Here is a 26,228-nt window from a genome sequence, read left to right as displayed (position 1 = left end):
TAATTTAAGAGGTGCTAATCCTCATCCCAGCTGCTTCACACTCGACTGCCAAGCGATCCAGTGAGAGCTGAAGGTCACAGACCGATGATGACATGAAGACAACATCATCTGCAAAAAGCAGCGATGAGATCCCCAGCCCACCGAACCGCACACCTTCCCCACCCCGACTACGCCTCGATATCCTGTCCATGAATATCACAAACAGGGTTGGTGACAAAGCGCAGCCTTGGCGGAGACCAACCCCACATGGAATGAACTTCGACTGCGTGCGAGGACCCGGACACAGCTCTCGCTTTGGACGTACAGGGATTGGATCGCCCTAAGAAGGGACCCCCCCACCCCGTACTCCCGCAGCACCTCCCACAGTCTCTCCCGGGGGACCCGGTCATACGCCTTCTCCAGATCCACAAAACACATGTAGACCGTTTGGGCATACTCATAGAGATGGGCATACTCCCAGGCCCCCTCCAGGATCCTTGCGAGAGTAAAGATCTGGTCCGTCGTTCCACGGCCAGGACAAAAACCACATTGTTCCTCTTCAATCCGAGGTTCGACAATCGTCCGAACCCTCCTCTCCAGCACCTTGGAGTAAACTTTACCAGGGAGGCTGAGAAGTGTGATACCCCTGTAGTTGGCACACACTCTCTGATCCCCCTTTTTGAAGAGGGGAACCACCACCCCGTTCTGCCACTCCTTAGGCACTGTCCCAGATTTCCACGCAATGTTGAAGAGGCGTGTCATCCATGACACCCCTCCACATCCAAAGCTTTCAGCATTTCTGGTCGGATCTCATCAATCCCGGGGCTTTGCCACTGCGGAGTTGTTTGACTACCTCAGTGACCTCCCCAGGGAAATAGAATCTGATCCCCCATCATCCTCCGGCTCTGCCTCTACCATAGAGGGCGTGTTGGGATTTAGGAGTTCTTCAAAGTGTTCCTTCCACCGCCCAATAACCTCCTCGGTTGAGGTCAACAGCGTCCCGTCTTTGCTGTATACAGCTTGAATGGTTCCCCGTTTCCCCCTCCTAAGGTGGCGGACGGTTTTCCAGAAGCACTTTGGTGCGGACCGAAAGTCCTTCTCCATGGCTTCTCCGAACTTTTCCCACACCCACTGCTTTGCCTCCCTCACGGCCAAGGCCGCAGCCCTTCGGGCCTGTCGGTACCTTGCAACTGCCTCCGGAGACCTCCGGGACAACAAATCCCAGAAGGCCCCTTTCTTCAGTCGGACGGCTTCCCTGACCACCAGTGTCCACCACGGTGTTCGAGGGTTTCCACCCCTTGCGGCACCTAAAACCTTGAGGCCGCAGCTCTCCACTGCGGCTTCGGCAATGGAACCTTTGAACATTGCCCACTCCGGTTCAATGTCCCCAACCTCCGCAGGGATGCCTGAAAGCTCCGCCGGAGGTGTGAGTTGAAGATCTCGCGGACAGGGACCTCCTCCAAACGTTCCCAGTTCACCCGCACTACTTGCTTGGGCTTCCCAGGTCTGTCCAGAGTCTTTCCCCACCCCCTGACCCAACTCACCACCAGATGGTGATCGGTTGACAGCTCTGCCCCTCTCTTTACCCGAGTGTCCAAAACATATGGCCTCAGATCCGACAACACGATTACAAAATCGATCATCGACCTTCGGCCTAGGGTGCTCTGGTACCACGTACACTTATGAGCATCCTTATGTTCGACCATGGTGTTTGTTATAGATAATCCATGACTAGCACAGAAGTCTAATAACAAACATCCACTTGAGTTCAGATCAGGGAGGCCGTTCCTCCCAATCACGCCTTTCCAGGTGTCCCTGTCATTTCCCACGTGTGCGTTGAAGTCACCCAGCATCACTATGGAGTCCCCTACTGGGCCCTATTCAGGACTCCATTCAGGGTCTCCAAGAAGGCTGAATACTCTGAACTGCTGTTCGGTGCATATGCACAGACAACAGTCAGAGTTTCCCTCCCCCCCACAACCCGTAGGCGTAGGGAGGCGACCCTCTCGTCCACAGGGGTAAACTCCAACATAGTGGCGCTCAGCCGGGGACTCGTTAGAATCCCCACACCCGCCCGTCGCCTCACACCCTGGGAAACTCCAGAGAAGAATAGAGTCCATCCCCTATCCAGGGGATGGAGCCAAAACTGTGCGTTGATGTAAGCCCCACCAGATCCAACTGGTAACGCTCCACCTCCCTCACTAGTTCCGGCTCCTTCCCCCCCAGTGAGGTGACATTCCACGTCCCCAGAGCAAGCCTTTGCTGCCCGGGTCTGGTCCGTCGAGGCCCACGGCCTTCACTGCCGCCCATATGGCAGCGCACCCGACTCCTGCGGTTCCTCCAATGGGTGGTGGGCCCAAGGGATGTAGAGGGGGTTCCACGTCGCTTCATCGGGCTGTGCCCGGCTGGGCTCCGTGACAAGCCTGGCCACCAGGCGCTCACCGACGAGCCCTCCATCTGGGCCTGGCTCCAGACGGGGGCCCTGGGCTTCCTCCGGGCAGGGTAACTCCTCCTTTTGCCGTTTTATCCATGAGTCATTGTGAACCATTCTTAGTCTGGCCCCTCACCTGAGACCACTTTGCCTTGGGAGACCCTACCAGGAGCACATGGCTCCAGACAACACAACCCTCAGGATCATAAGGGCACACAAACCTCTCCACCACGATAAGGTGCTGGTTCCCGGAGAGGAGTCTGAAAACAAATATACTTTAATGTAGATCTCTTTAGAAACCGAAGTGGAGTTGTTATCATATCGTCTTTAACTAACCAAAATGTCGAAGAAACCTCATTACCCAGTAGACGCATCACTCACTTCCCTGTACCCAGTGACCAAAAGCTAAAATTGAAGGGAGGCCCTCATCCTGGATTTTATCCAGCATCACTTCCTAATACTTTTGCTCATCTCAGCCCATGATGACGGCTTGTTGAAGGTCATGGAGAGCAGTGAGTACAGGTCAGCTGACTCTCCCAGGTCATGTCCTCAGGATGCTCTGGGCACATGGGCCGTTGCCAGCATGTCTGGCGGCTTAGCATGTTGGGCAGAGCATTACTAAAGTATGTGGGCCCTGAATACAGACACGCCACTTATTTGTGTTGAGGTGTGGTGCACCAAACCACTGACAAGAGACGGGACACATTTAGCACAGGACAATATGGCCTGGGCTGGGATCAGTTCAGGGATAATGGACAATATGGGCAGAGATGTTGACTTGAGAATCCCTCCTTACACCTTGTAGGAGGATAGCTTTGGTCCTGTCCTGACTATTTCATGCTTTTAAGAGCCCTCCAAAAAAGTCTTTCACTCTCACAAAATATGCTATATTAAATTGAAATATATTGCTTTGAGAAAATAAATGTTTCTTCACAACATATGGCTACTTTTAAGTGCACGTCAATGGAGAAAAGTGCTTTTTGCACGAATATTTTTGTAGTTATAGCATCTACCAGCATGGGCAAACTTGACAATACTAAAAAGCCAAACCTAACTTAATGAGACTTGAGAGGGTAATTGTTATAAACCGGGTTGAAATGGTGCGATTAGGGAAAATGTAAATGATCCAGTAATGTTTAGTGATTGTTATTCTCTGTGTTGCAGGGAGAGGAGACATCCAGCCACAGCTGGACAGTGCCATGCAGGATGTCAGTGATAAATACCTGCTGCTGGAGGAGACGGAGAAGCAGGCGGTCAGGAAGGCTCTGATCGAGGAGAGGGGACGATTCTGTTCCTTTGTATCTATGCTTAAACCTGTGGTGGTAAGCAGCCTTTTTGCCCCAAATAATTCTTAAAAACAAATTTACACAGGAAATATGTCAAAGCTCATCCATGATATCTATCAAAAGATACAGATTCTCTCTCAGGAGTTCCACAAGCACCACAAATTTGCCACAGCTTTTTTCTGTGAACCAGTTTTTTAGTTTCAAGTTTAACATGATTATCACATCACAACTCTTTACATAATCAATATATCAGCATAAATATCCTCAAAGAAATAATTCACATAACATTCTGTCATTATTGCCTCATCCCCATAACTTGTGGTCTTTTCTGTCAGGATGAGGAAATGTCTATGCTGGGAGAGATCGTCCACTTGCAGACCATTGCTGATGACCTGAAGTCTTTGACCATGGACCCCCACAAACTGCCACCGGCAAGCGAGCAGGTCAGTGGACATAATGTGCATGTGCCGAATACCTTTACCATTTTATAAAAATGTTACCTACCATTTACAAAGCTACATTGCATAAGTATATACATAAAAATAGCAGTGTTTTAATGTTCAAATTAAACTGTAGTTAGGGTGGCTGTATGAGATGGTATGGAGTAGTGGTTGGAATGTTCCTTGTTTGCTAAAAAATAAGATTTTGTGCTCTTGTAATATTGATTACTACAAAAAAATTATTTTGACACGTTTCTTATTTTTTTTTAAAACAAAAAAGAAATACTTACATGTTCATTAATGCACTTACAATGGAACTAAACAAGTTCAATTTGCAAAATGTTAAAATACACACTGTTTCAAAAGTATATCCACAAGACTTAACATAATAACATGACTGTGGTGTATTTAAACCGCTTTCTTACATTGTCTATGTAAGTTATATCCAATATTTCAACTTCATTGGCATGACGATGTAATGCCGGTAAACCTTTTACCGTAAACATGGTAACATTTGCACAATGTCCGCACAAGTATACTTAGAAGGGAAGTAACATTACTTCCTTGTGCACATGGAGCTAATTGGACAATTGGCCATTGTCTTAAACCAGCTGAAGAATCTTAGTAAAGTATGAAGACTTGCTACTACTAGAAAATACACAGACGTACTGTGTTAGCAAATCACAAGACATGTTGCATCGAGCATGTGGTAGGACATGCTGCTGCACAATTATACATGCATACAATCTCCATGTTGTAGATCTAGACAAGTGGTGCTGGGGTGGAGGTTTATTTCAGAGAAAAACTCTATCAGCGCGATGTAGTGATACCAACTCACTTGCAAACTGAGTAAATTTAAATATTAGGCAAAGAGAGAGGATGCAAGTTGATTGGCTACCTGTTGACAGGTCAAAAGACCTATCAGCTTGAAACATGCAAGCCAATTGGCTTAACATATAACATGTGAGACAGCTGATTGGTTTACAGATAAGTTCGAAGAACCCATCAGCTTGTGCCATGTAGAGTTTCATGCCTGAACTTCAGTCATTTCATCCATATAGAATGTTAGTCCCACCACAAAATCGACGATTTAGACAACTTTGCATCCCAAAATGCATACAGAATATTTTATGAGCTTCAAGAAAATCTCTTAACCCTCCAAAATTTCACACCATTTACTTTCATTTCAAGTGCCTTGCATTAACCCTGATTTTGAAGTAAATGAGGGATGGGTAGAAACAATTTTGTGGTAATCAATTTTATGCAACAAATGCTGTTGTTCAGCATGTATTACACTCAGAACATTCCCTTAACTCAGGATTAGTATCCACAATTTTGCTGGTTCGATAACCGCTAAGGGCGAGCCATGAGCTATCACCATTGTGCTATTTACCCTAAGGGATTGCATGAAAGTTGCAGAAACAAATTCCACCAGGCCTGGTCATGTGGTCAAAAAACAATAATTATTCTATTGTACTTTGGTTTTAATAGACCTGTTGTAGATTTACATTTAAAGATGCTATAATAACATACTGTGTCAACACATCTCATGTTCAGTGGAACATTCCAGTTTTATCAGATCAGCCATCAGACTACTGTTTATTTTAATATTTGAGTTTCAGTGTGATTGTTACTATTACTGTCTTCTGGGGCAGGGTAGAATACACTTCACTGAAAACATAGTTCTCATGTGTCATAAGTGTGGTGATTGCAGGAGCAATCTGCTCTCTCCATTGTGGTAGAACAGCATAGTTGGGAACTAGACAACTTCGTCCGATCAGCCACAACATTATAACTACCTGCCTAATATCGTGCAGGTCCCCCTCATGCCGCCAAACAGCTCTGACCCGTTGAGGCATGGACTCCACAAGACCTCTGAAGGTGTCCTGTATTAATTGACACCAAGACATTAGCAGCAGATCCTTTAAGTCCTGTAAGTTGCGAGGCGGGGCCTCTATTGATCAGACTTGTTGCACATCCCATAGATGATCTTTCGGAAGATGAATTCGGAATCGAGGTCAACACCTTGAACTCTTTGTCTTGTTCCTCAATCCATTCCTGAACACTTTTTGCAGTGTGATAGGGTGCGTTATCCTGCTGAGAGAGGCCACTGCCTTCAGGGAATACCATTGCCATGAAGAGGTGTACGTGGTCTGCAACAGGAGGTATGTGTCAAAATATCATCCACATGAATGCCAGGACCCAAGTTTTCCCAGCAGAACATTGCCCAGAGCATCACACTGCCTCCTCCTCCTTCTTCCCATAGTGCATCCGACTGCCTTCTCTTCCCCAAGTAAACAACGCACACGCACTCAGCCGTCCACGTGATCTAAAAGAAAATGTGATTCATCAGACCAGGCCACCTTCTTCCATTGATCCATGGTCCAGTTCTGATGCTCACGTGCCCATTCTAGGCGCCGGCGGTGGACGGGTCAGCATGGGCATACCAGACAGTATGCCCATGCAGACCCGTCCACCGCCGGCTATGCTGACCCATTTGCAGCAAGCTGCAATGCACTGTGTGTTCTGACACCTTTCTGTCATGACCAGCATTAAGTTTTTCAGCAATTTGTGCTACAGTAGCTCTTCTGTGGGATTGGACATCGCTCCCCATGCACAATATTGACCCCATGACCCTGTCGATGGTTCACCGGTTGTCCTTCTTTGGACCACTTTTGGTAGGTACTAACCACTGCATACTGGGAACACCCCACAAGACCTGCCGTTTTGGAGATGCTCTGACCCAGTCGTTTAGCCATCACAATCTGGCCCTTGTCAAAGTCGCTCAGATCCTTACACTTAACCATTTTTCCTGCTTTCAACACATGAAATTCAAGAACTGACTGTTCGCTTGCTGCCTAATATATCCAACCCCTTGACATGTGCCATTGTAATGTGATAATCGATGTTATTCAATTCACCTGTCAGTGGTTTTAATGTTGTGGCTGATCAGTGTATTTACATTGCATTATGAGTGCTGAAGGCCTTGGGGCAAGCAAGCCCTCGGATTGACATCTTTTGCTCAAACTCACTGTATTAGTCAGATTCCCATGTTTTTGTTTGTCCTGCTGCAATTTAACAAATTGTAATTTTTTTTGTAATGCGTGACAGTGTTGACTGACAGTTTGCAGAGCTGCAGTCTATGCAAAGAGTACCTCCTTTGAAGAAGCTCAAATATAAAATGGCTTCGATTGGTTAACATTTCTGGTGTGTGTGTGTGTATCTTACAGGTCATACACGATCTGAAAGGTTCCGACTACACCTGGTCCTATCAGACTCCTCCATCCTCTCCCAGTACCACTACATCCAGGAAATCTAGTATGTGCAGGTAAGTGTCAACTAAAGTTTAGAACTGTTCTCTCATGATTCCAGTAGCACTTCATGTAAAGATGTTTTTAGGACTCCATTGAAACATTCTGGTTAATGGAGAGAGAGCTATGAACTGGTTAACTCTGCAGATAAAAGCCTGTTTGAATTATGTCTTTGTATCGCCTCCTAGTGTTACCTGTTTGTGTCCCTTAGAATGTTTTTATGAAATGAGTCTGTGAGCTTTTGTTGCCAGAGAGGCAGGAAACAGAACTGCATGTGAATATCTTTGATTCAGAAATTTGCATATTCCTACACAGCATCATATTAATGACATTTGGTAAACCATTTTTAAGGGTAGCTTAATTTTAGGGAAGAAAGTTGTTGGTTCGAGTATAATAATCATGTTCTCTGCACATGATATGTTTATACTAATGTTTGTGTGTGTTGGAACGTTACCGCCTGCATGATGTGTAAAAACATGTTTATCTAGAAAGGTCAAAGAGTTTGTCCTAGTTTGCTGTAAATATATGTGCAGAATGAGATATGAGTGTGAATATGCCTATATGCTTGAGAAGTTACACAGTTACACAGCCTGTGAGGGATATTTTTTCCCAACTATGAATTAAATAAATAAAATTGGTGTTGCATTTGTTAGTGATGGATAAATACATTGGCCAGGCTGATAATTTGTCAGATTTTGTCCATTTTGAGATGACAGTACCGGCTTGTTGATTAACAGTAGCTCTGCCTTGTGTCAGTTCCAAATTCTTCACATTCTATATTTGCACCTAGATTTATTTGCTACTTTACAGTACCATTTAAAATGACCTAGTAAAGGCAAAAAGGTGATTGAAAAGAAAAACGTGGTAAGAAGAAATGGTGACCAGATACAGGACATAATATATAAAATTTACCTATACATTGTATACATTTACATCTAAAATATAACTTTTTAAAAAGTGAAGTGTCTTTCAGAGGAAGCATGATAATCCACTTATCATACCGATTTCAGTAACAGAAAGCTGAAATATAAATCTGAACTGACAGTGCTCATAATATTTGATGTGTTTGAAAACCCCTGGCCCTCTCTGTGTCCAGCTGTGTGAATCGTTCGTCATATTCTCTTTTGAACTGTTTCATTAGAAACAGTTTGTGTGGTGACGCTGCATTGTGTCTGGCCCGCTGTTGGAGTTTCACTCTGATTAAGCAACAGCAGTCAGATCACAAAATGCATCTGGCAAGTATTTGCAGCTTCAAGTGACAAATGCACGCTTCTTAATGACCACAATGCACTCGCCTGCAGGAGATCCAAGCATGATAAATGTGCTTGCTGGCACGGCTTCTGGCTCTCTGTCACTTCTTATGTTGATGTGTTATACCATTATACTCTTCCCTTTGGCAATAAGCCCCCCACCCACTAGATAGTCAGACACTTTTGGAGAAGTGCTGGCCAAGTGTTCTGATTTTAGAGCAAGTAGCTAAAAATATAAATCAGGTCATACTGTAATTGTCTTCTATAACATCATTGGACTGCTATTAATCTAGAGCTCTCCTTTCTCTGACCCCTCTGGTCATAATCTACTATTCTTTTTTTTTTTTAAATCTGGATAATCCATCATGTACATTGAAATAGCATGACCTCCTACTGACCCAGTTGAATCTGTTATGAACTTGTTAAATTCAACCTATCAACTGCAACTTAGCAACTGCAACAACATTAAGCATCTTAGCAACCAAGTAGCAACACTCACCAACCACACAAACCACCCTAGCATCCACAGCAACCTTTAACAGATTCACAACAATGTAGCAACAATCTACCAAACACTCAAAACCCCTTGCAACTGCAACAAACTTGAGCAGCTTGGCAACCGATTAGCAACACCCTACCAACCACCTAGAACAGCTTAACAACAAAATAGCAACAATCTACCAAACGCCCAGAACACCCTTGCAATCGCAACAACCTTGAACAGCTTAGCAACTAAGTAACAACAATCTACCAACCACCCAAAACACCCTAGCAACCGCAACAACCCTGAACAGCTTAGCAGCCAAGTAACGACAATCACCCAAGCAACCACAACAAGCTTGAACAGCTAAGCAGCCAAGTAGAAACACTCTACCAACCACCCAAAACACCCAAGCAACCACAATAACCTTGAACAGCTTAGAAACCAATTAGTGAAAATATACCAACCACCCAAAACACCCTAGCAACCACAACAACTTTGAACAGCTTAGCAAATACTGAAAGTAGCAACACTGTCAACCACCCAAAACACCCTAGCAGCTGCAGCAAACTTGAACAGCTTAGCAACAAGTAGCAACAATCTACCAACCACACAAAACATCCTAGCAACCACAACAACCTTGAACAGCTTTGCAACCATGTAGCAATACTCTAGCAACCACCCAAAACACCCAAGCAACCAGAGGAACCCTGAACAGCTTAGAAACGAAGTAGCAACAATCGTCTAACCACCCAAAACACTCTAGCAACCTCAACAACCTTGAACAGCTTAGCAACCATGTAGCAACACTTTACCAACCACCCCAAAACACCTTAGCAACCACAACAACTTTGAACAGCTTAGCAACCAAGTAGCAACTACCAACCATGCAAAACATCCTTGAAGCTGCCTGCCAACACACTTAAAAACCACTAATAACCTTGCAACCTAATAACCTGAGCAATCCCCATCTCAACAACCACCTGCATGGGCAAGACCACTTACATTTTGTTTTTGTAAAAATGTCAAATGTAAAAATCTAGTTGACCAATTAAGATTGTCCTAAAGGGAAGGAGCAGTTCTGTTGACTTTGATTTTGATGTGTTCACATCTCACATTTGGTTTGACTTTGGTTTTGTTACAGTTTGATTTATGTTTGTCCTTGCCTGCTGCATTGGGTTTGTGTGGAGTGTTAATGGTTCCTGGTCTCCTCCCCTCTCTGTTTTGTCCCCTTTCCCTGCTTGTGCCCTGCCCCCTCCACTCCGGTTCTGTTTCTAACAGCAGTCTGAACAGTGTGAACAGTAGTGACTCCAGATCCAGTGGGTCGCATTCTCACTCCCCTTCTCCACACTATCGCTATCGCAGCTCAACACTGCCCCAGCAGGCCCCTGCACGCCTCTCCAGTATCTCTTCACATGATTCTGGCTTCATCTCGCAAGATGCCTTCCAGTCCAAGTCACCGTCCCCCATGCCCTCTGAATCGGTTCCACAGGTAAGAGCTTAACTTGTAGATGTGTGCTGAATTATCAACAACCAGCTGAAATAATTTTCTAATTGCTTACAAATGATCTTTATTCTTACAAATGACCCCAATGTAAAAGTTTAGACAAAAGTGTTTTTCCTCATGTCATGGTAGAGCTTGAAGGAAGATAGTGTCTTTTTTATTGCTTTGAACTGCACATCCATTGTTAAAGTGACCTGAAGTGATTGTCAGCTCTGCACATCCATTGTTAAAGTGACCTGAAGTGATTGTCAGCTTAGACTCGAGTCTTTTGTTGGTGTCGGTCAACTGTCCAAGAAACCAACAGCAGGGTGTGGGGCTTTACTCTGTGGTTCATTTCCACTTCATTCCAGTTAATTTCCAATAGCCAATTGAGCTTGGGCAAGAACAAGTTGAACAGGTGCCTCTAAATTGTTGCTGCGAGAAGTCCTACTGAGTTTGCTGAATTAATCCCCTCTTAAGAAATAAGCAGGGTTTAACAACTGGAGGATATTTACAGAAAGAATGAGTTGGTTGAAGAGGAGGAGTTGGTCGACAGTTTTAATGTTTTACCTGCTTTGTCATACTTTCCCACCATCACTGGCTTACTAATTCTTGTGCAGCTTATTGGAGTTTCTGAAATTATTTAAATTAATTGGCTCATCCTCTGTGAAAATACCCTACAAATTCACAGAATTTAATTGGTGCCTGAGGAAACATGACTAAATTCCCCTTACTATGGGTTCAAAACAGTGGTGAGACTAAGTTCACCCAAATTGGAGCATTTGAGAGACTGACCACAATTCCACTTGGCAAAGTTGTGTCGGGGCTGAGCGAAGCCGGAATTTGAGGTTTCGGATGCTTTACTAGTGATGTCATCATCCAAGATCGAGTGGCCCCCTATATTAGGCCCCAGCATGGTCTCAGAGCTTCCAACATCCATGGCTACCCCGTTCAATTGGAAAGCACTTTAGCAGTTCTGCAGCTTCCTTTCTCTGTGGCTCTACACCCCTCATGCGCCCTGTCTGCCTTTTCAGATTTACTCAGTCCAAGAATCTGACAAACTTGAATTAGTCAAAGCTTATGGCTCAGTTTGACTCTCGCTGAATAAAACTGGTGTCACTGTTTTTTGTGCTTCAGGCCTGGTTCAGACCGCACACAAAAGCAGTACATATTTTTTATGCCACCCATATCAAAGGAATCGATATTTTGGCTATCAAGATTGTAATAATTTTCGGTGCCCAACTCCCGGTAACCATTTAAGAATTGATGCCGTTATTAAAAGTAACCTCAGTTTAACCCACAAATCTCATGACTTCCTGTATAACACCTCATTTCTGTTACGCAGCAGGATCGCTATCAGCGTGAAAGCTCAATGCAAGCCTTCTTGTTCCAGTTATACTGCTGCTTCACTTACACGATGCTTGCGTGTGCGGTGTGAAACAGGCCTTAGATTTGGCATACTTATTCCTGTGGAACCTCTAAAACTTTTTTGTTTAATTTTGCCATTTTTAATTATTTTACAGCCTCTAACCTCTCGCTTTCTTTTCTTTTCTCTGTCTCTTTCTCTCTTTGTGTGTCTAAACATTTTGTCCTTATACTGTGTACATGCTGTGTGTGTGTGTGTTCTGATCACTTTCTCTTGTGTTTGGTTTTTCTTACATGTGTGTATTTGTGAACTTGTTTCTGTGTTTGGTGCTGTTTTCTCTGTCTTTCATCTACTGTGCATGCCATAGGCTACCTCCAGCTCTGCCTCCTCTGATGGTTCTGAGACCTGTCAATCAATCAGCGAGTGCAGTTCTCCCAGTTCCATTGGCTCAGGTGGAGACACTGCCTGCTCAGAGAAGGTGAACCCCCATCGGCCCTCATGTTATTTAGTAACACCATTTAGTTCCGGGTCACAAGCACTATAGAGTGCACATTGTCTCCCAATTTGTTTGCGGACTTTGTTCTGGAAGTATTTTTCCTGTTCATTTTCTCCACAGGAATTAACATAAATGAAGAGTTCCAACGAAGCCTATCATCTCTGATAGACATAATGACAAAAATGTCATGTTTACTGTATATATTTATATACTATATATGTGTGTGTGTGTGTGTGTGTGTGTGTGTGTGTGTGTGTGTGTGTGTATATATATATATATATATATATATATATATATATATATTAGGATGCACCGAAATTTCGGCCACCGAAAATTTTCGCCCGAAAATGGCACTTTCGGTTTTCGGCCGAAAGAGAAAAAAGGCCGAAAATATATACCTCCTCGCCCCGCCCCTCAGTGCTCAGATTTCACTCTGGATCGATCTAGCCCTTATCACAGCGCTACCCAACAAAGGCCGACCATGTCAGCGGTGTGGAACTTCTTCAAAGTTTCTGATAAGGACATCAAATTTGCGATCTGCAGTGTTTGTTCAGCAGAAATTTCAAGAGATATATATACAGAGTAAAGCAAGAGATTCTACAGGAAAGCGCCCCGATCCACAGCAGTGCCACAACTAGTGCTGCTACACCACAACTTTAGACGTATCTAGCTGAACTACGCCAGAAGCGACAATCCCCTTGACTACGGTCGCATAAACAAAGACCGCTTTCCTTTGCTTGCGCGGATTGCGCACAGGTATTTATCTGCCCAAGCACCAGCACAGAGAGTGAGAGACTGTTCAGTGCAGCATCTCATGTTCTTGATGAGCTTTCTGACAGGAGAGACTTTTCACTTAAAGTGTACATATGTTTACATAAACAGAATAGAGCACTGATCTATATATATAATTATATATTATAGATATATATAGATCAGTGGAATAGAGGCCCTCTGCCATTCTGTGTTCTGCCTTTTGTTTTAATTAAAATTACTGTTGCATATTTAAACTTTTTGAAAGATGTTAGCTAAGTTCATTACTTGACTGTTGTTTTGCATATAATAGTTTTCTAAAACTTTACATTATTTGGATAATTGTTAATAAAATCTGTAAAATTTGATTTTTACAGAACTGAATGAAGAATAATATTTAATAATGTTTTAATATATTTTTTGTCCAATTTTGGTGTTACTTCCAATAAAAGTGTGATTTTATTTTATTGGTTTGTAGTTTTTCAATTCAGATTCATTAAATTCATGAAATTAATGAAAACGTATAATATTAATACAATTATACACAAAAAAAATAAATAGGTAAAAAAAAAAAAAAAGTACATTTCGGTTTCGTTTCGGTTTTCGGCCAAGAGCATCCTGGATTTTCGGTTTTGGCCCAGAATTTTCATTTCGGTGCATCCCTAATATATATATATATATATACAGTGGGTACGGAAAGTATTCAGACCCCCTTAAATTTTTCACTCTTTGTTATATTGCAGCCATTTGCTAAAATCATTTGAGTTCATTTTTTTTCCTTATTATTGTACACACAGCACCCCATATTGACAGAAAAACACAGAATTGTTGACATTTTTGCACATTTGTTAAAAAAGAAAAACTGAAATATCACATGGTCCTAAGTATTCAGACCCTTTGCTGTGACACTCATATATTTAACTCAGGTGCTGTCCATTTCTTCTGATCATCCTTGAGATGGTTCTACACCTTCAATTGAGTCCAGCTGTGTTTGATTATACTGATTGGACTTGATTAGGAAAGCCACACACCTGTCTATATAAGACCTTACAGCTCACAGTGCATGTCAGAGCAAATGAGAATCATGAGGTCAAAGGAACTGCCTGAAGAGCTCAGAGACAGAATTGTGGCAAGGCACAGATCTGGCCAAGGTTACAAAAAATGTCTGCTGCCCTTAAGGTTCATAAGAGCACAGTGGCCTCCATAATCCTTAAATGGAAGACGCTTGGGACTGACCAGAACCCTTCCTAGAGCTGGCCGTCCGGCCAAACTGAGCTATCGGGGAGAAGAGCCTTGGTGAGAGAGATAAAGAAGAACCCAAAGATCACTGTGGCTGAGCTCCAGAGATGCAGTCGGGAGATGGGAGAAAGTTGTAGTAAGTCAACCATCACTGCAGCCATCCTCCAGTCGGGGCTTTATGGCAGAGTGGCCCGACGGAAGCCTCTCCTCAGTGCAAGACACATGAAAGCCTGCATGGAGTTTGCTAAAAAACACCTGAAGGACTCCAAGATGGTGATAAATAAGATTCTCTGGTCTGATGAGACCAAGATAGAACTTTTTGGCCTTAACTCTAAGCGGTATGTGTGGAGAAAACCAGGCACTGCTCATCACCTGTCCAATACAGTCTTAACAGTGAAGCATGGTGGTGGCAGCATCATGCTGTGGGGATGTTTTTCAGCTGCAGGGACAGGACGACTGGTTGCAATCGAGGGAAAGATGAATGCGGCCAAGTACAGGGATATCCTGGACGAAAACCTTCTCCAGAGTGCTCTGGACCTCAGACTGGGCCGAAGGTTCACCTTCCAACAAGACAATGACCCTAAGCACACCGCTAAAATAACGAAGGAGTGGCTTCACAACAACTCCGTGACTGTTCTTGAATGGCCCAGCCAGAGCCCTGACTTAAACCCAATTGAGTATCTCTGGAGAGACCTGAAAATGGCTGTCCACCAACGTTTACCATCCAACCTGACAGAACTGGAGAGGATCTGCAAGGAGGAATGGCAGAGGATACCCAAATCCAGATGTGAAAAACTTGTTGCATCTTTCCCAAAAAGACTCATAGCTGTATTAGATCAAAAGGGTGCTTCTACTAAATACTGAACAAAGGGTCTGCGTCTCTACTTTCTTCGAAGGCTGAGGAAAGCACATCTCCCACCCACCATCCTCACTACATTCTATAGAGGGACTATTGAGAGCATCCTGAGCAGCTGCATCACTGCTTGGTTTGGGACTTGCACCGTTTCGGACCGCAAAGTCCTGCAGAGGATAGTGAGGACAGCTGAGAAGATCATTGGGGTCTCTCTTCCCTCCATCATAGACATTTACAAAAACACTGTATCCGCAAAGCAACCAGCATTGTGGACGACCCCACACACCCCTCACACAAACTCTTTACCCTCCTGCCGTGTGGCAAGAGGTACCGAAGCATTCGGGCCCTCACGGCCAGACTGTGTAACAGCTTCTTCCCCCAAGCCATCAGACTCCTCAATACTCAGAGACTGGTTTGACACACACGTGTCCTGAGTTGCACTTTAATTACTGTCACTTTAACTGTCTGCTACCTCAATAACTGCTATGTGCATAGAACACTATCTCATAGTATGTTATGTTTACTTTTTTATTTATTTATTTATTTTTTTTAGAAACTGTCATCTTTTTGCACTACTGTGTACTGGTCGGCGCTGCACTGTCTATTGTCCTGTTCATTGTCAGAAATTTGTTGTACTGTCCCGTACTTTTTGCACATGTTTGCACGTGCACTTTATATAGGTATATATAGGTTTTTATATAGGTATTTTATTTTGTTGTGTAGTCTCATGTGGTCCTGTGTTGGTCCTTTGTTGTTTTTATGTAGCACCATGGTCCTGGAGGAACGTTGTCTCGTTTTGCTGTGTACTGTACTAACTGTGTATGGTTGAAACGACAATAAAAACCACTTGACTTGACTTGACTTGAATACTTAGGACCATGTGATATTTCAGTTTTTCTTTTTTAATAAATGTGCAAAAATGTCTACAATTCTGTGTTTTTCTGTCAGTATGGGGTGCTGTGTGTACAATAATGAGGAAAAAAAATGAACTTAAATGATTTTAGCAAATGGCTGCAATATAACAAAGAGTGAAAAATTTAAGAGGGTCTGAATACTTTCCGTACCCACTGTATATATATATATATATATGTATATATATTAATATATATATATATATATATATATATATATATATATATATATATATATATATATATATATATATATATATATATATATATATATATATGTATATAACACACACACACACACACACACACACACACACATACATACACAGTGCATTTATAAAGTATTCAGAAGTATTTTTTGTTGTTGCAGCCTTATGCTAAAATGCTTTAAATAAAAAATTCACATCAATCTACACTCCATAACACATAATGACGAAGCAAAACCAGATTTTCAATAACTGAAATATCACATTGACATAAGTATTCAGACCCTTTGCTATGACACTTGAAATTTAGCTCAGGTGCATCCTATTTCTCTGGATCATCTTTGAGATGTTTCTACAAATTGATTGGAGTCCACCTGTAGCAAATTCAATGATTGAATATGATTTGAAAAAGGCACACAGCTGTCTATATAATAATAATACATTTAATTTATATAGCACCTTTCCAGACCTTAAGGACACTTTACAATAGTTACACAATAATACACAAACAAAGAGCAGTCACAAAAACACAGTTCATATAGTACAGTCACTGAGATTGAATACATAACACATTAAGAAAAATTACACTGAGAAAACAAATAAGTTTTAAGTTGAGATTTAAACTCCGAGATCAAAGAGATGCTGCGAAGAGTCAGGGGGTGTTAATTCCATATATTTGGTGCTACTACACTGAATAACCTGCCACTCATAGTAGAGAGGCGAGATCTAGGGACAGAATGGAGACCGGACCCAGAAGATCGGGTTGTAGGGAAGCAATTCACTAAGATTGTGATGTGCCAGACCATGAAGTGATTTAGTTCAAACAGGAATGGAGTAATATGAGCTGAGCGCTTGGTATGTGCAAATTCTAGCAGCAGAATTGTTCATATATTGTAACCTAGCAATAGAGTTAGCAGGTAAACCAATGAAGAGGGCAAACTTGATAAATGGTTTGTCTGATCATAATATTACACTATTAGTACGGAAACTCACCAGAAAATGATTTAAAAACAACATCAAAACAAAACAATACCACCAGAAAATTCCTAAACACCCTAAAACAAATCGATTGGTCCAACCTTCTATCCAGCGAAGATGCCGAAAACAGCTGCAATACATTCTTGACAACTATTAACAAAGTAATCTCCTCCTTTACAAGGAAGGTGTAACACAAACCTAGACATAAAAACACTTTACCATGGCTCAATGAAACCCTCTGGCAACAAATGAAAAAACGAGATTATGCATTAAAAAGAGCACTTAGATCAGGTAATGGTAGTGATAGGCGTATGTTTACATCCCTTCAAAATAAGGTAGTAAGGAACATAAGGAAGGCTAAAGCTGAGTTTTTCATTAGTGTTATCAATGAAGCCAGGGGAAATGGGAAACTTATTTGGAATAATCTTAATAAATTAACTGGATGAAATAATGACCAGAGAACAAAGGAACCTGAACCCATGATCATGATCTGATAGCAAGTACTTTTAATACATTTTTTATAAACTCAGTTGAGGAGCTGGCCCAAAGCCACTCTGCCAGAACTATAGCTTGCCCCATCAATGAGGCCAAACAAATTTTTAGAATAATGGAAATAACTGAATCCACAGTTGCAGACATCATAAGCTCCTTAAGAGATTCCAAAGCAAAGGATGCTTATGGATTGGATGCCACTTTTAAAAAAAAATACAAGGATGTTTTAGTCTGCCCCACTGCGCATCTGATCAACCTGTCAATTAAGCATGGAATTTTCCCAAGCACCTGGAAGTCAGCTGTTGTGACACCCATCTTCAAGGCAGGTGACCAAACAACAGTGGGAAATTACAGACCCAACAGTATTTTACCCATAGTGTCAAAGGTGGCTGAAAAATGGGTAGTAAAGCAGCTGACCGCTCGTCTGAATACAAACCACTGCCCTCTGCCTCCAATGCAATTTGGATTCCATTCTAATCACTCTACTGAAACAGCCAACTGCTATTTTCTTGAAAATGGTGGTGAAAAAAAGGTGGTGAAATTGGAGCAGTTTTTTGGGGATTTAAAGAAGGCCTTTTGACACCGTAAACCATGAGGTACTCCTGTCAAAGCTATCCTTTTTTAATTTCTCAACTGATGCAATAAAATGGATGAACTCATACTTAATAAACAGGAAGCAAAGTGTACGTATTGGTAATACTCAATCTACATACCTAAACTGTAATATTGGCGTCCCCCTAGGGTCAATACTGGGCCCAATTTTGTTTAGCTTGTACATTAATGACCTGCCCTTAGCCTGCCCATCTGTCAACATACAAATGTATGCTGATGATACAGTTCTTTATGTACATGCTAAAAAAAAAAAAAAAACAAGCTCCAAATGAACTAACGGCAGCCATGGCCCATGTATCATTCTGGCTAAACAACTCATGTTTACACTTGAATGTAAACAAAACTGACCTTCTGAGTCTCCCCAACCTGATGTTCTTGTTAATGGAGAAATTATTACAGTAGTGTCTGATTTCAAATACCTTGGAATCATCCTAGATTCAAAGCTGACATTTAAAAAGCAGGTTAAAAAAATCACCAACACCATCAAATTGTAATTTTAGACACATCAGACCATATTAACAACAGAGGCAGCCAACCTCTTTATGCAGGCTATGATCTTTTCCCATATAACATATTGTTTCACAAGCTGGTCTCAAACAAATGCTACAACTCTGAAACCAATTGAGTCCCTGTACAAACAGACAATAAAGATTCTTGATAGAAAGACTAATAGCTTCCACCATTGTCATATAATAAAAAAATAGAATCCATTCAATCATTTTTAAAAATATTGTAGATGCATGCCTCATCTTTAAGGTGTTACATAGGCTTGCCCCTCCCCCGTTGAAGAGAGGTAAGAGAGGTGACCAAGAACACGATGGACACTCTGGTTGAGCTCCAGAGATCATGTGTGGAGATGAAAGAAACTTGCAGAAGGACAACCGATCTGGGCTTTATGGCAGAGTGGGTAGACAGAAGCCTCTCCTCAGTGCACAACATAAAAAAGCACCTCAAGGACTCTCAGACTGTGAGAAACAAGATTCTGTGGTTTAATGAAACCAAGATTAAACCATTTGGTCTCAATTCCAAGCATCACATCTGGAGGAAACCAGGCACCAGCGCAATACCATCCCAACGGTGAAGCATGGTGGTAGCATCATGCTGTGGGGGTGTTTTTCAGCGGCAGGGACTGGTGGATAGGGTTGAAGGAAAGTTGAACCTCAGGACCTCAGACTTGGCCAAAGGTTCACCTTCCAACAGGACAGTGACCCTAAGCACACAGCCAAGATAATGCAAGAGTGGCTACGGGACAAATCTGTGAAAGTCTTTGAGTGGCCCATCCAGAGCCCAGATTTGAACCCAATCAAACATCTCTGGAAAGACCTGAAATGGCTGTGCACTGACGGTCCCTGTCCAACCTGACAGAGCTTGAGATGATTTGCAGAGAAGAATTGCAGAAAATCCCTAAATCCAGGTGTGCAAAGCTCGTCACATCATACCCAAAAAGACTTGAGGCTGTAATCGCTGCCAAAGGTGCTTCAACACAGTACTGAGTTAATGTCCATGTGATATTTCTCTTTTTTTTAAAGTTATCAAAAATCTGGTTTTTGCTTTGTCATTTTGGTGTATGGAGTGTAGATTGTTGTGAAAAAATAATTTAAAGCATTTTAGCATAAGGCTGCAACAACAAAATGTGAAACAAAATGAAGGGGTAGTATTACTTTATGAATGCACTGTACATTTGAAAATCGGAAAGGAAGACAGAAGGTACAGCAGGACAGTGTTCTCTTAATTAACAACAATCCCAAATTACAGAATTTAATAAAAACAATGGTACACTATAAAACTGTTGACTTTTGTCAATAGTCAATTTTACTATCAGTGATTATAAGGATAAATCTATGTTTTTTGGTCATTGTGGAGTATTCAGAAATATATTAGTAGTTTAGTGTAGTGCGACCTGCTTGATTAAGGCATTCACAATGCTTAATTTTGCTTGAGGCGATTCTCTGATCATTGTCGCTCTTTTCAGAATTATGGGTAGTGTATTTCTTCACTGGAAAATTAGCTTTAAAACATGATTATTAAAAAAAAAAAAAACAATTAAGTTAAATTCATATTGTTTCTTGGCTTCTACAGAAGCATATATCATCACCAGCATTGGGTAAGTTACTCAAAACAAAAAGTCATCCCCTACAAATGACTAATTACCTCTATAAAATTATAATCAGATTACTGATTATTTAATTGAAAAATTCACATTACTAATTACTTTTAAGAAACTTTCTTAAACGCTTAACAAAAACGTTTTTGACTTAATTTCAAAATAATGTCTGTATTTTCTCCTTGTTCAAATAAGTGCAGCACCACACGTTACCCCCTTACAATGATGTTACAGGGAACACCATTCAGCTGTCACAGAAATGTCAACAGATTTTCTTATGAACATAATTCAAGTTTAATTTAATGTATTCTACACAAATAATATTATGTTAGTAATGTGAAATCTAAGTAATGTACTTAAAAGTAATTAACTTAATTCAGTAAAGTTAGAAGTCAGTAATTGTAATCTGATTACAACAATGTAAAGTGTAATGTTACACTACTTTTTCACTGTCGCGCAATTTAAAGGTTACTGACCCTATTACGCCACTTTTACACAACTTTTAGATTGCATTACAGTACTTTGTAATCAGAATACACATAACAATGATCTGTCCCACCAGAATTTCACAGAATCTTTGATTATTGGGGCCCAAAATTACTGAATTTGCTTCGGGTCTTCTAAATAATTAAGTATAAGTGAATACAGTCAGGTGCATAAATATTGGAACATCGATACAATTCTAATCTTTTTGGCTCTATACACCACCACAATGGATTTGAAATGAAACGAACAAGATGTGCTTTAACTGCAGACTTTCAGCTTTAATTTGAGGGTATTTACGTCCAAATCAGGTGAACGGTGTAGGAATTACAACAGTCTGTATATGTGCCTCCCACTATTTAAGGGACCAAAAGTAATGGGACAGATTAACAATCATAAATCAAACTTTCACCTTTTAATACTTGGTTGCAAATCCTTTGCAGTCAATTACAGCCTGAAGTCTGGAACGCATACACATCACCAGACGCTGGGTTTCATCCCTGGTGATGCTCTGCCAGGCCTCTACTGCAACTGTCTTCAGTTCCTGCTTGTTCTTGGGGCATTTTCCCTTCAGTTTTGTCTTCAGCAAGTGAAATGCATGCTCAATCGGATTCGGGTCAGGTGATTGACTTGGCCATTGCATAACATTCCACTCCTTTCCCTTAAAAAACTCTTTGGTTGCTTTCGCAGTATGCTTCGGGTCATTGTCCATCTGTACTTTGAAGCGCCGTCCAATGTGTTCTGAAGCATTTGGCTCAATATGAGCAGATAATATTGCCCGAAACACTTCAGAATTCATCCTGCTGCTTTTGTCAGCAGTCATATCATCAATAAATACAAGAGAACCAGTTCCATTGGCAGCCATATATGCCCACGCCATGACACTACCACCACCTTTCTTCACTGATGAGGTGGTATGCTTTGGATCATGAGCAGTTCCTTTCCTTCTCCATACTCTTCTCTTCCCATCACTCTGGTACAAGTTGATCTTTGTCTCATCTGTCCATAGGCTGTTGTTCCAGAACTGTGAAGGCTTTTTTAGATGTTGTTTGGCAAACTCTAATCTGGCCTTCCTGTTTTTGAGGCTCACCAATGGTTTACATCTTGTGGTGAACCCTCTGTATTCACTCTGGTGAAGTCTTCTCTTGATTGTTGACTTTGACACACATACACCTTCCTCCTGGAGAGTGTTCTTGATCTGGCCAACTGTTGTGAAGGGTGTTTTCACCAGGGAAAGAATTCTTCGGTCATCCACCACAGTTGTTTTCCGTGGTCTTCTGGGTCTTTTGGTATTGCTGAGCTCACCGGTGCGTTCTTTCTTTTTAAGAATGCTCCAAACAGTTGATTTGGCCCCACCTAATGTTTTTTTCTATCTCTCTGAAGGGTTTGTTTTGATTTTTCAGCCTAATGATGGCTTGCTTCACTGATAGTGACAGCTCTTTGGATCTCATATTGAGAGTTGACAGCAACAGATTCCAAATGCAAATAGCACACTTGAAATTAACTCTGGACCTTTTATCTGCTCCTTGTAAATGTGATAATGAGGGAATAACACATACCTAGCCATGGAACAGTTGAGCAGCCAATTGTCCCATTACTTTTGGTCCCTTAAAAAGTGGGAGGCACATATACAAACTGTAGTAATTCCTACACCGTTCACCTGATTTGGATGTAAATACCCTCAAATTAAAGCTGAAAGTCTGCAGTTAAAGCACATCTTGTTCGTTTCATTTCAAATCCATTGTGGTGGTGTATAGAGCCAAAAAGATTAGAATTGTGTTGATGTCCCAATATTTATGGACCTGACTAAGTCACGTTTTTGTGTTGTTGTTTTGCAGTGGAAAGTCACAAAAAAACATAGTGTATTTGTGTATTAAGGTTCTATTTGTTAACATTAGTTAATGTCTTGGGTATCATGAACAAATCATTGTTAATGTTAATACAAATACTATTGTTCATTGTTAATTCATGTTAGTTCATCGTGCATTAACTAATGTTAACAAAAAAAATTGATTTTAAAAATGTATTACTATATGCTGAAATTAACATTAACTAAGATTAATAAATGCTTATTAAGTTTTGTTATTGTTGTTGTTATATTTGTAGTTCATGTTGACTAATGTTGTTAACAAATGGAACCTTATTGTAAAGTGTTACTAAATCTATCAATGTCTGTATAAGTGCAATTACCTGTGAATATTGTAGTGCATAATAGCTAAAAATGCAGTTAGAAAGGAAAAAAAATTATAATAAATACATGCAAAAATACAACGGATCTGTCTAATATGAGCTCAATGGCAGACCCTCAATTTTTTTTTTTTTTTTTGTTATTAACATTTTCTGCCTCAGACAATGCAAGTAAACTTTGGTATGGAAAAAAAATGGTAGACCTACAATAAAACTGTAAACTAAAAACAAAGATGTATTAATAATTAGACTTACTTGACATAACTGCAATTACTGAGCACTTCAAATTCTAATCACATTTTATAAATTTTAAGTGAATATATGACATGAACACAACATGTTTTTATGACTCAATTACCGGTGCAACCATGCAATATGTGAGCATAATGCACATCACTCTCAGAACAGCTCCTGAAGAGCATGTGAAAATTAAATGCTAGCTGATGATGTTCACACAGAGTCTGTGGTCCTAAAAAGGTTCAGACAAGGATTTTCATAGTGAATGCGATAGGATTCCCCTCTAATTTCTAGGCTCTACAATATAGGGAATTATGCATCCCGTGGGGCACGTTGTTGTTTCGGCCAAATTATGGGACGTCCCAGCTAATATGGGATAAAAACCCTATGTGGAGATGATTGAATGGCGGCTGTGCAGTTGGAGATGTATCGACTGCGTCAAGCCTTTCAAGAATTTGTTTTGCCTCTGTCAAACTTGGAGAAAAGTGACGTGATCCCATGAAATTGTATAAAATTGAAAGCTATCATAAATAATATGGAGAGTGGATGAATTTGCACTAATTCTTGCAATCGCAAAATCCTGAGGGGACTGACTGACCATCGCTCAACAATATCAGATGTCATGGTAAACATTAATTTTTTTGTTGAGAAAATGAATGGAATTTTTACTTCCGGAAGCTTACCATTCCGCTCTGTTTTCCCACCTTCCTATTCCTTGAGGAATAGAGTAATATATTTACCTGTCTTTTGTGCTTTATCATATTATTCTCAGGAACCGAATTAGGAATTTGTGTTTGCTGCCCATTGTTGTGTTGATGGATAGCAGTTTTGTCCATCTGCCAATCATTTAGTTTTTGAATGCGTTTCATTTGTTGTACCCTTTCAATCAATTTCAATTCCCTTTTAATTGAATTTATAATCCACAGCTGTGCTTGTTGTTCTTGTTTATCCTGTTTTCATTATTAATTTCATTCATTTTTATGTGTTTTTATGTCCATCTCCCATCCAACCCTGCATGTGTTCAGTTATCAAATGGCTACGATCATTACGGGCTGGGAGAGTCATCGCACCTGAGCGGAGGGGGTACAGGAGGGGTTTTTCCTTTCTTTCCCCCTCCCTCCTCCATGTCCTCTTCCTCTTCCTCCACATTGCGCTCATGGTCACGCCCGGGCTCAAGTCTCCTGTCCGATTACCCCCATTATTGCACTCTGGGCCCAGGCATGATCCCTTCCTCCAAAGTCCCCAGCTGGAAGGTTTGTCCATCCTCTCCTCCACAGTCACACCATCTAATGTTCCTCAGTTCTTATGTTGCTCATCCCTCGTCCATCACAAATGACACATTCACAATGTAAACCTGTCCTTGCCAGAATTATCTGTAAATCTCAACAGAAAATACTTTCACATTTGAAAGTGGTTCAGAGCTAGTGAAGAATTTGATTTAATGATGCTAAATAGACTGAAATTAGAGTTAAAATATCTTTTATCTATTTTTTTAATTTTTTTTTATAGTTTATATACTTAAAGAAATAGTTCACCCAAATATGAAACTGTGGTTATTGAACACCCTTATGTTGTTTTTCTTTCTTTCTTTCTTATGTGGAACACAAAGAGAGAGGTCTTTAGATTTTGTTTTGTTGGAAAACTTCAAAAAGGAAAAAAAAAGTACCAGTAAATTATCATAAAGTAGTCCAGAAAATTTCTTTGTGTTAAAGGGTTAGTTCACCCAAAAATTTAAATTCTCTCATGATTTACTCACCCTCATGCCATCCCAGATGTGTATGACTTTATTTCTTCTGCAGAACACAAATACATTTTTAGAAGAATATTTGAGCTCTATAGGTCCATACAATGTGAATGAGTGCAAATCAAAAATGTTGAATCTCCAAAATCCACATAAGTGCAACATAAAAGTACTCAAAACGACTCCAATGGTTCAATCCATATCTTCAGATGCTATTTGATAGTTGTGGGTGAGCAACAGATCAATATTTAAGTCCTTTTTTACTATTAATTCTCCGACCTTCTCAGTCAATGTCCAATTTAACTTTCACATTCTTCTTCTTCTGTTTTTGGTGATTCACATTCTTCATGCATAACTCCCCCTACTGGTCAGGGAGGAGAATTTACAATAAAAATGACTTAAATATTGATCTGTTTCTCACCCACACCTATCATATAGTGTCTGAACACATGAATGTAACCACTGAAGTATTATGGATTACTTTTATGCTCCCTTTTTTTGGATTTTGGAACTTCCTAATTTTGGCACCCATTTACTTGCATTGTGTGCAAGCATGACCTACAGAGCTGAAATAATCTTTGTTTGGTTCAGCTGAAGAGAGAAAGTCACACACATCTGGGATTGCTTGAGGGTGAGTAAATCATGAGAGAATTTTTGGGTGAACTATAACCTTTAAGGACTGACTGAAATTGAACTCACTTCATTGAAAATGTTCCCCTCTGTCGTAGCTCTCAGTTCTAAATCGTGTTTGCATATATTTACATTTTAATTTGAATGTTTTGAGAGCTTTTGATATTTTGACACATCATTTGAATGATCATATTGCTATTATATTCCTTTTAGCATCATCTGTGTACCACAGAGAAAAGAAATTCAGATTAAAACGAGTAACAGTGTGAAGAACTGTTAAAT

At 40.9% G+C, this 26,228-nt stretch overlaps 1 protein-coding gene across 7 annotated transcripts in view; it reads left to right on the top strand.

The window, feature by feature from the left end:
* LOC127657916 (protein MTSS 1-like) overlaps positions 1–26,228 on the top strand; it is a 106,545-nt gene that overhangs the window by 75,382 nt on the left and 4,935 nt on the right. Inside the window, exons 7-12 of one of the 7 annotated variants that reach the window (XM_052146906.1) lie at positions 3,575–3,732; positions 4,032–4,139; positions 7,367–7,464; positions 10,544–10,670; positions 12,395–12,505; positions 24,601–24,828. In XM_052146906.1, the coding sequence (XP_052002866.1) occupies positions 3,575–3,732; positions 4,032–4,139; positions 7,367–7,464; positions 10,544–10,670; positions 12,395–12,505; positions 24,601–24,828 (830 nt within the window). Of the gene's footprint in view, positions 1–3,574; positions 3,733–4,031; positions 4,140–7,366; positions 7,465–10,459; positions 10,671–12,394; positions 12,506–24,600; positions 24,829–26,228 lie in introns of all 7 variants that reach the window. The other 6 variants (XM_052146905.1, XM_052146904.1, XM_052146910.1 and 3 more) reach the window with 6 other exon arrangements.

The sequence above is a fragment of the Xyrauchen texanus genome, chromosome 17 (assembly GCF_025860055.1).
Source record: "Xyrauchen texanus isolate HMW12.3.18 chromosome 17, RBS_HiC_50CHRs, whole genome shotgun sequence".
In the NCBI taxonomy this organism is placed as follows: Eukaryota; Metazoa; Chordata; class Actinopteri; order Cypriniformes; family Catostomidae; genus Xyrauchen; species Xyrauchen texanus.
The sequence above is the reverse complement of the archived record's forward strand: the minus strand, read 5'-3'. Positions and strand labels throughout refer to the sequence as shown.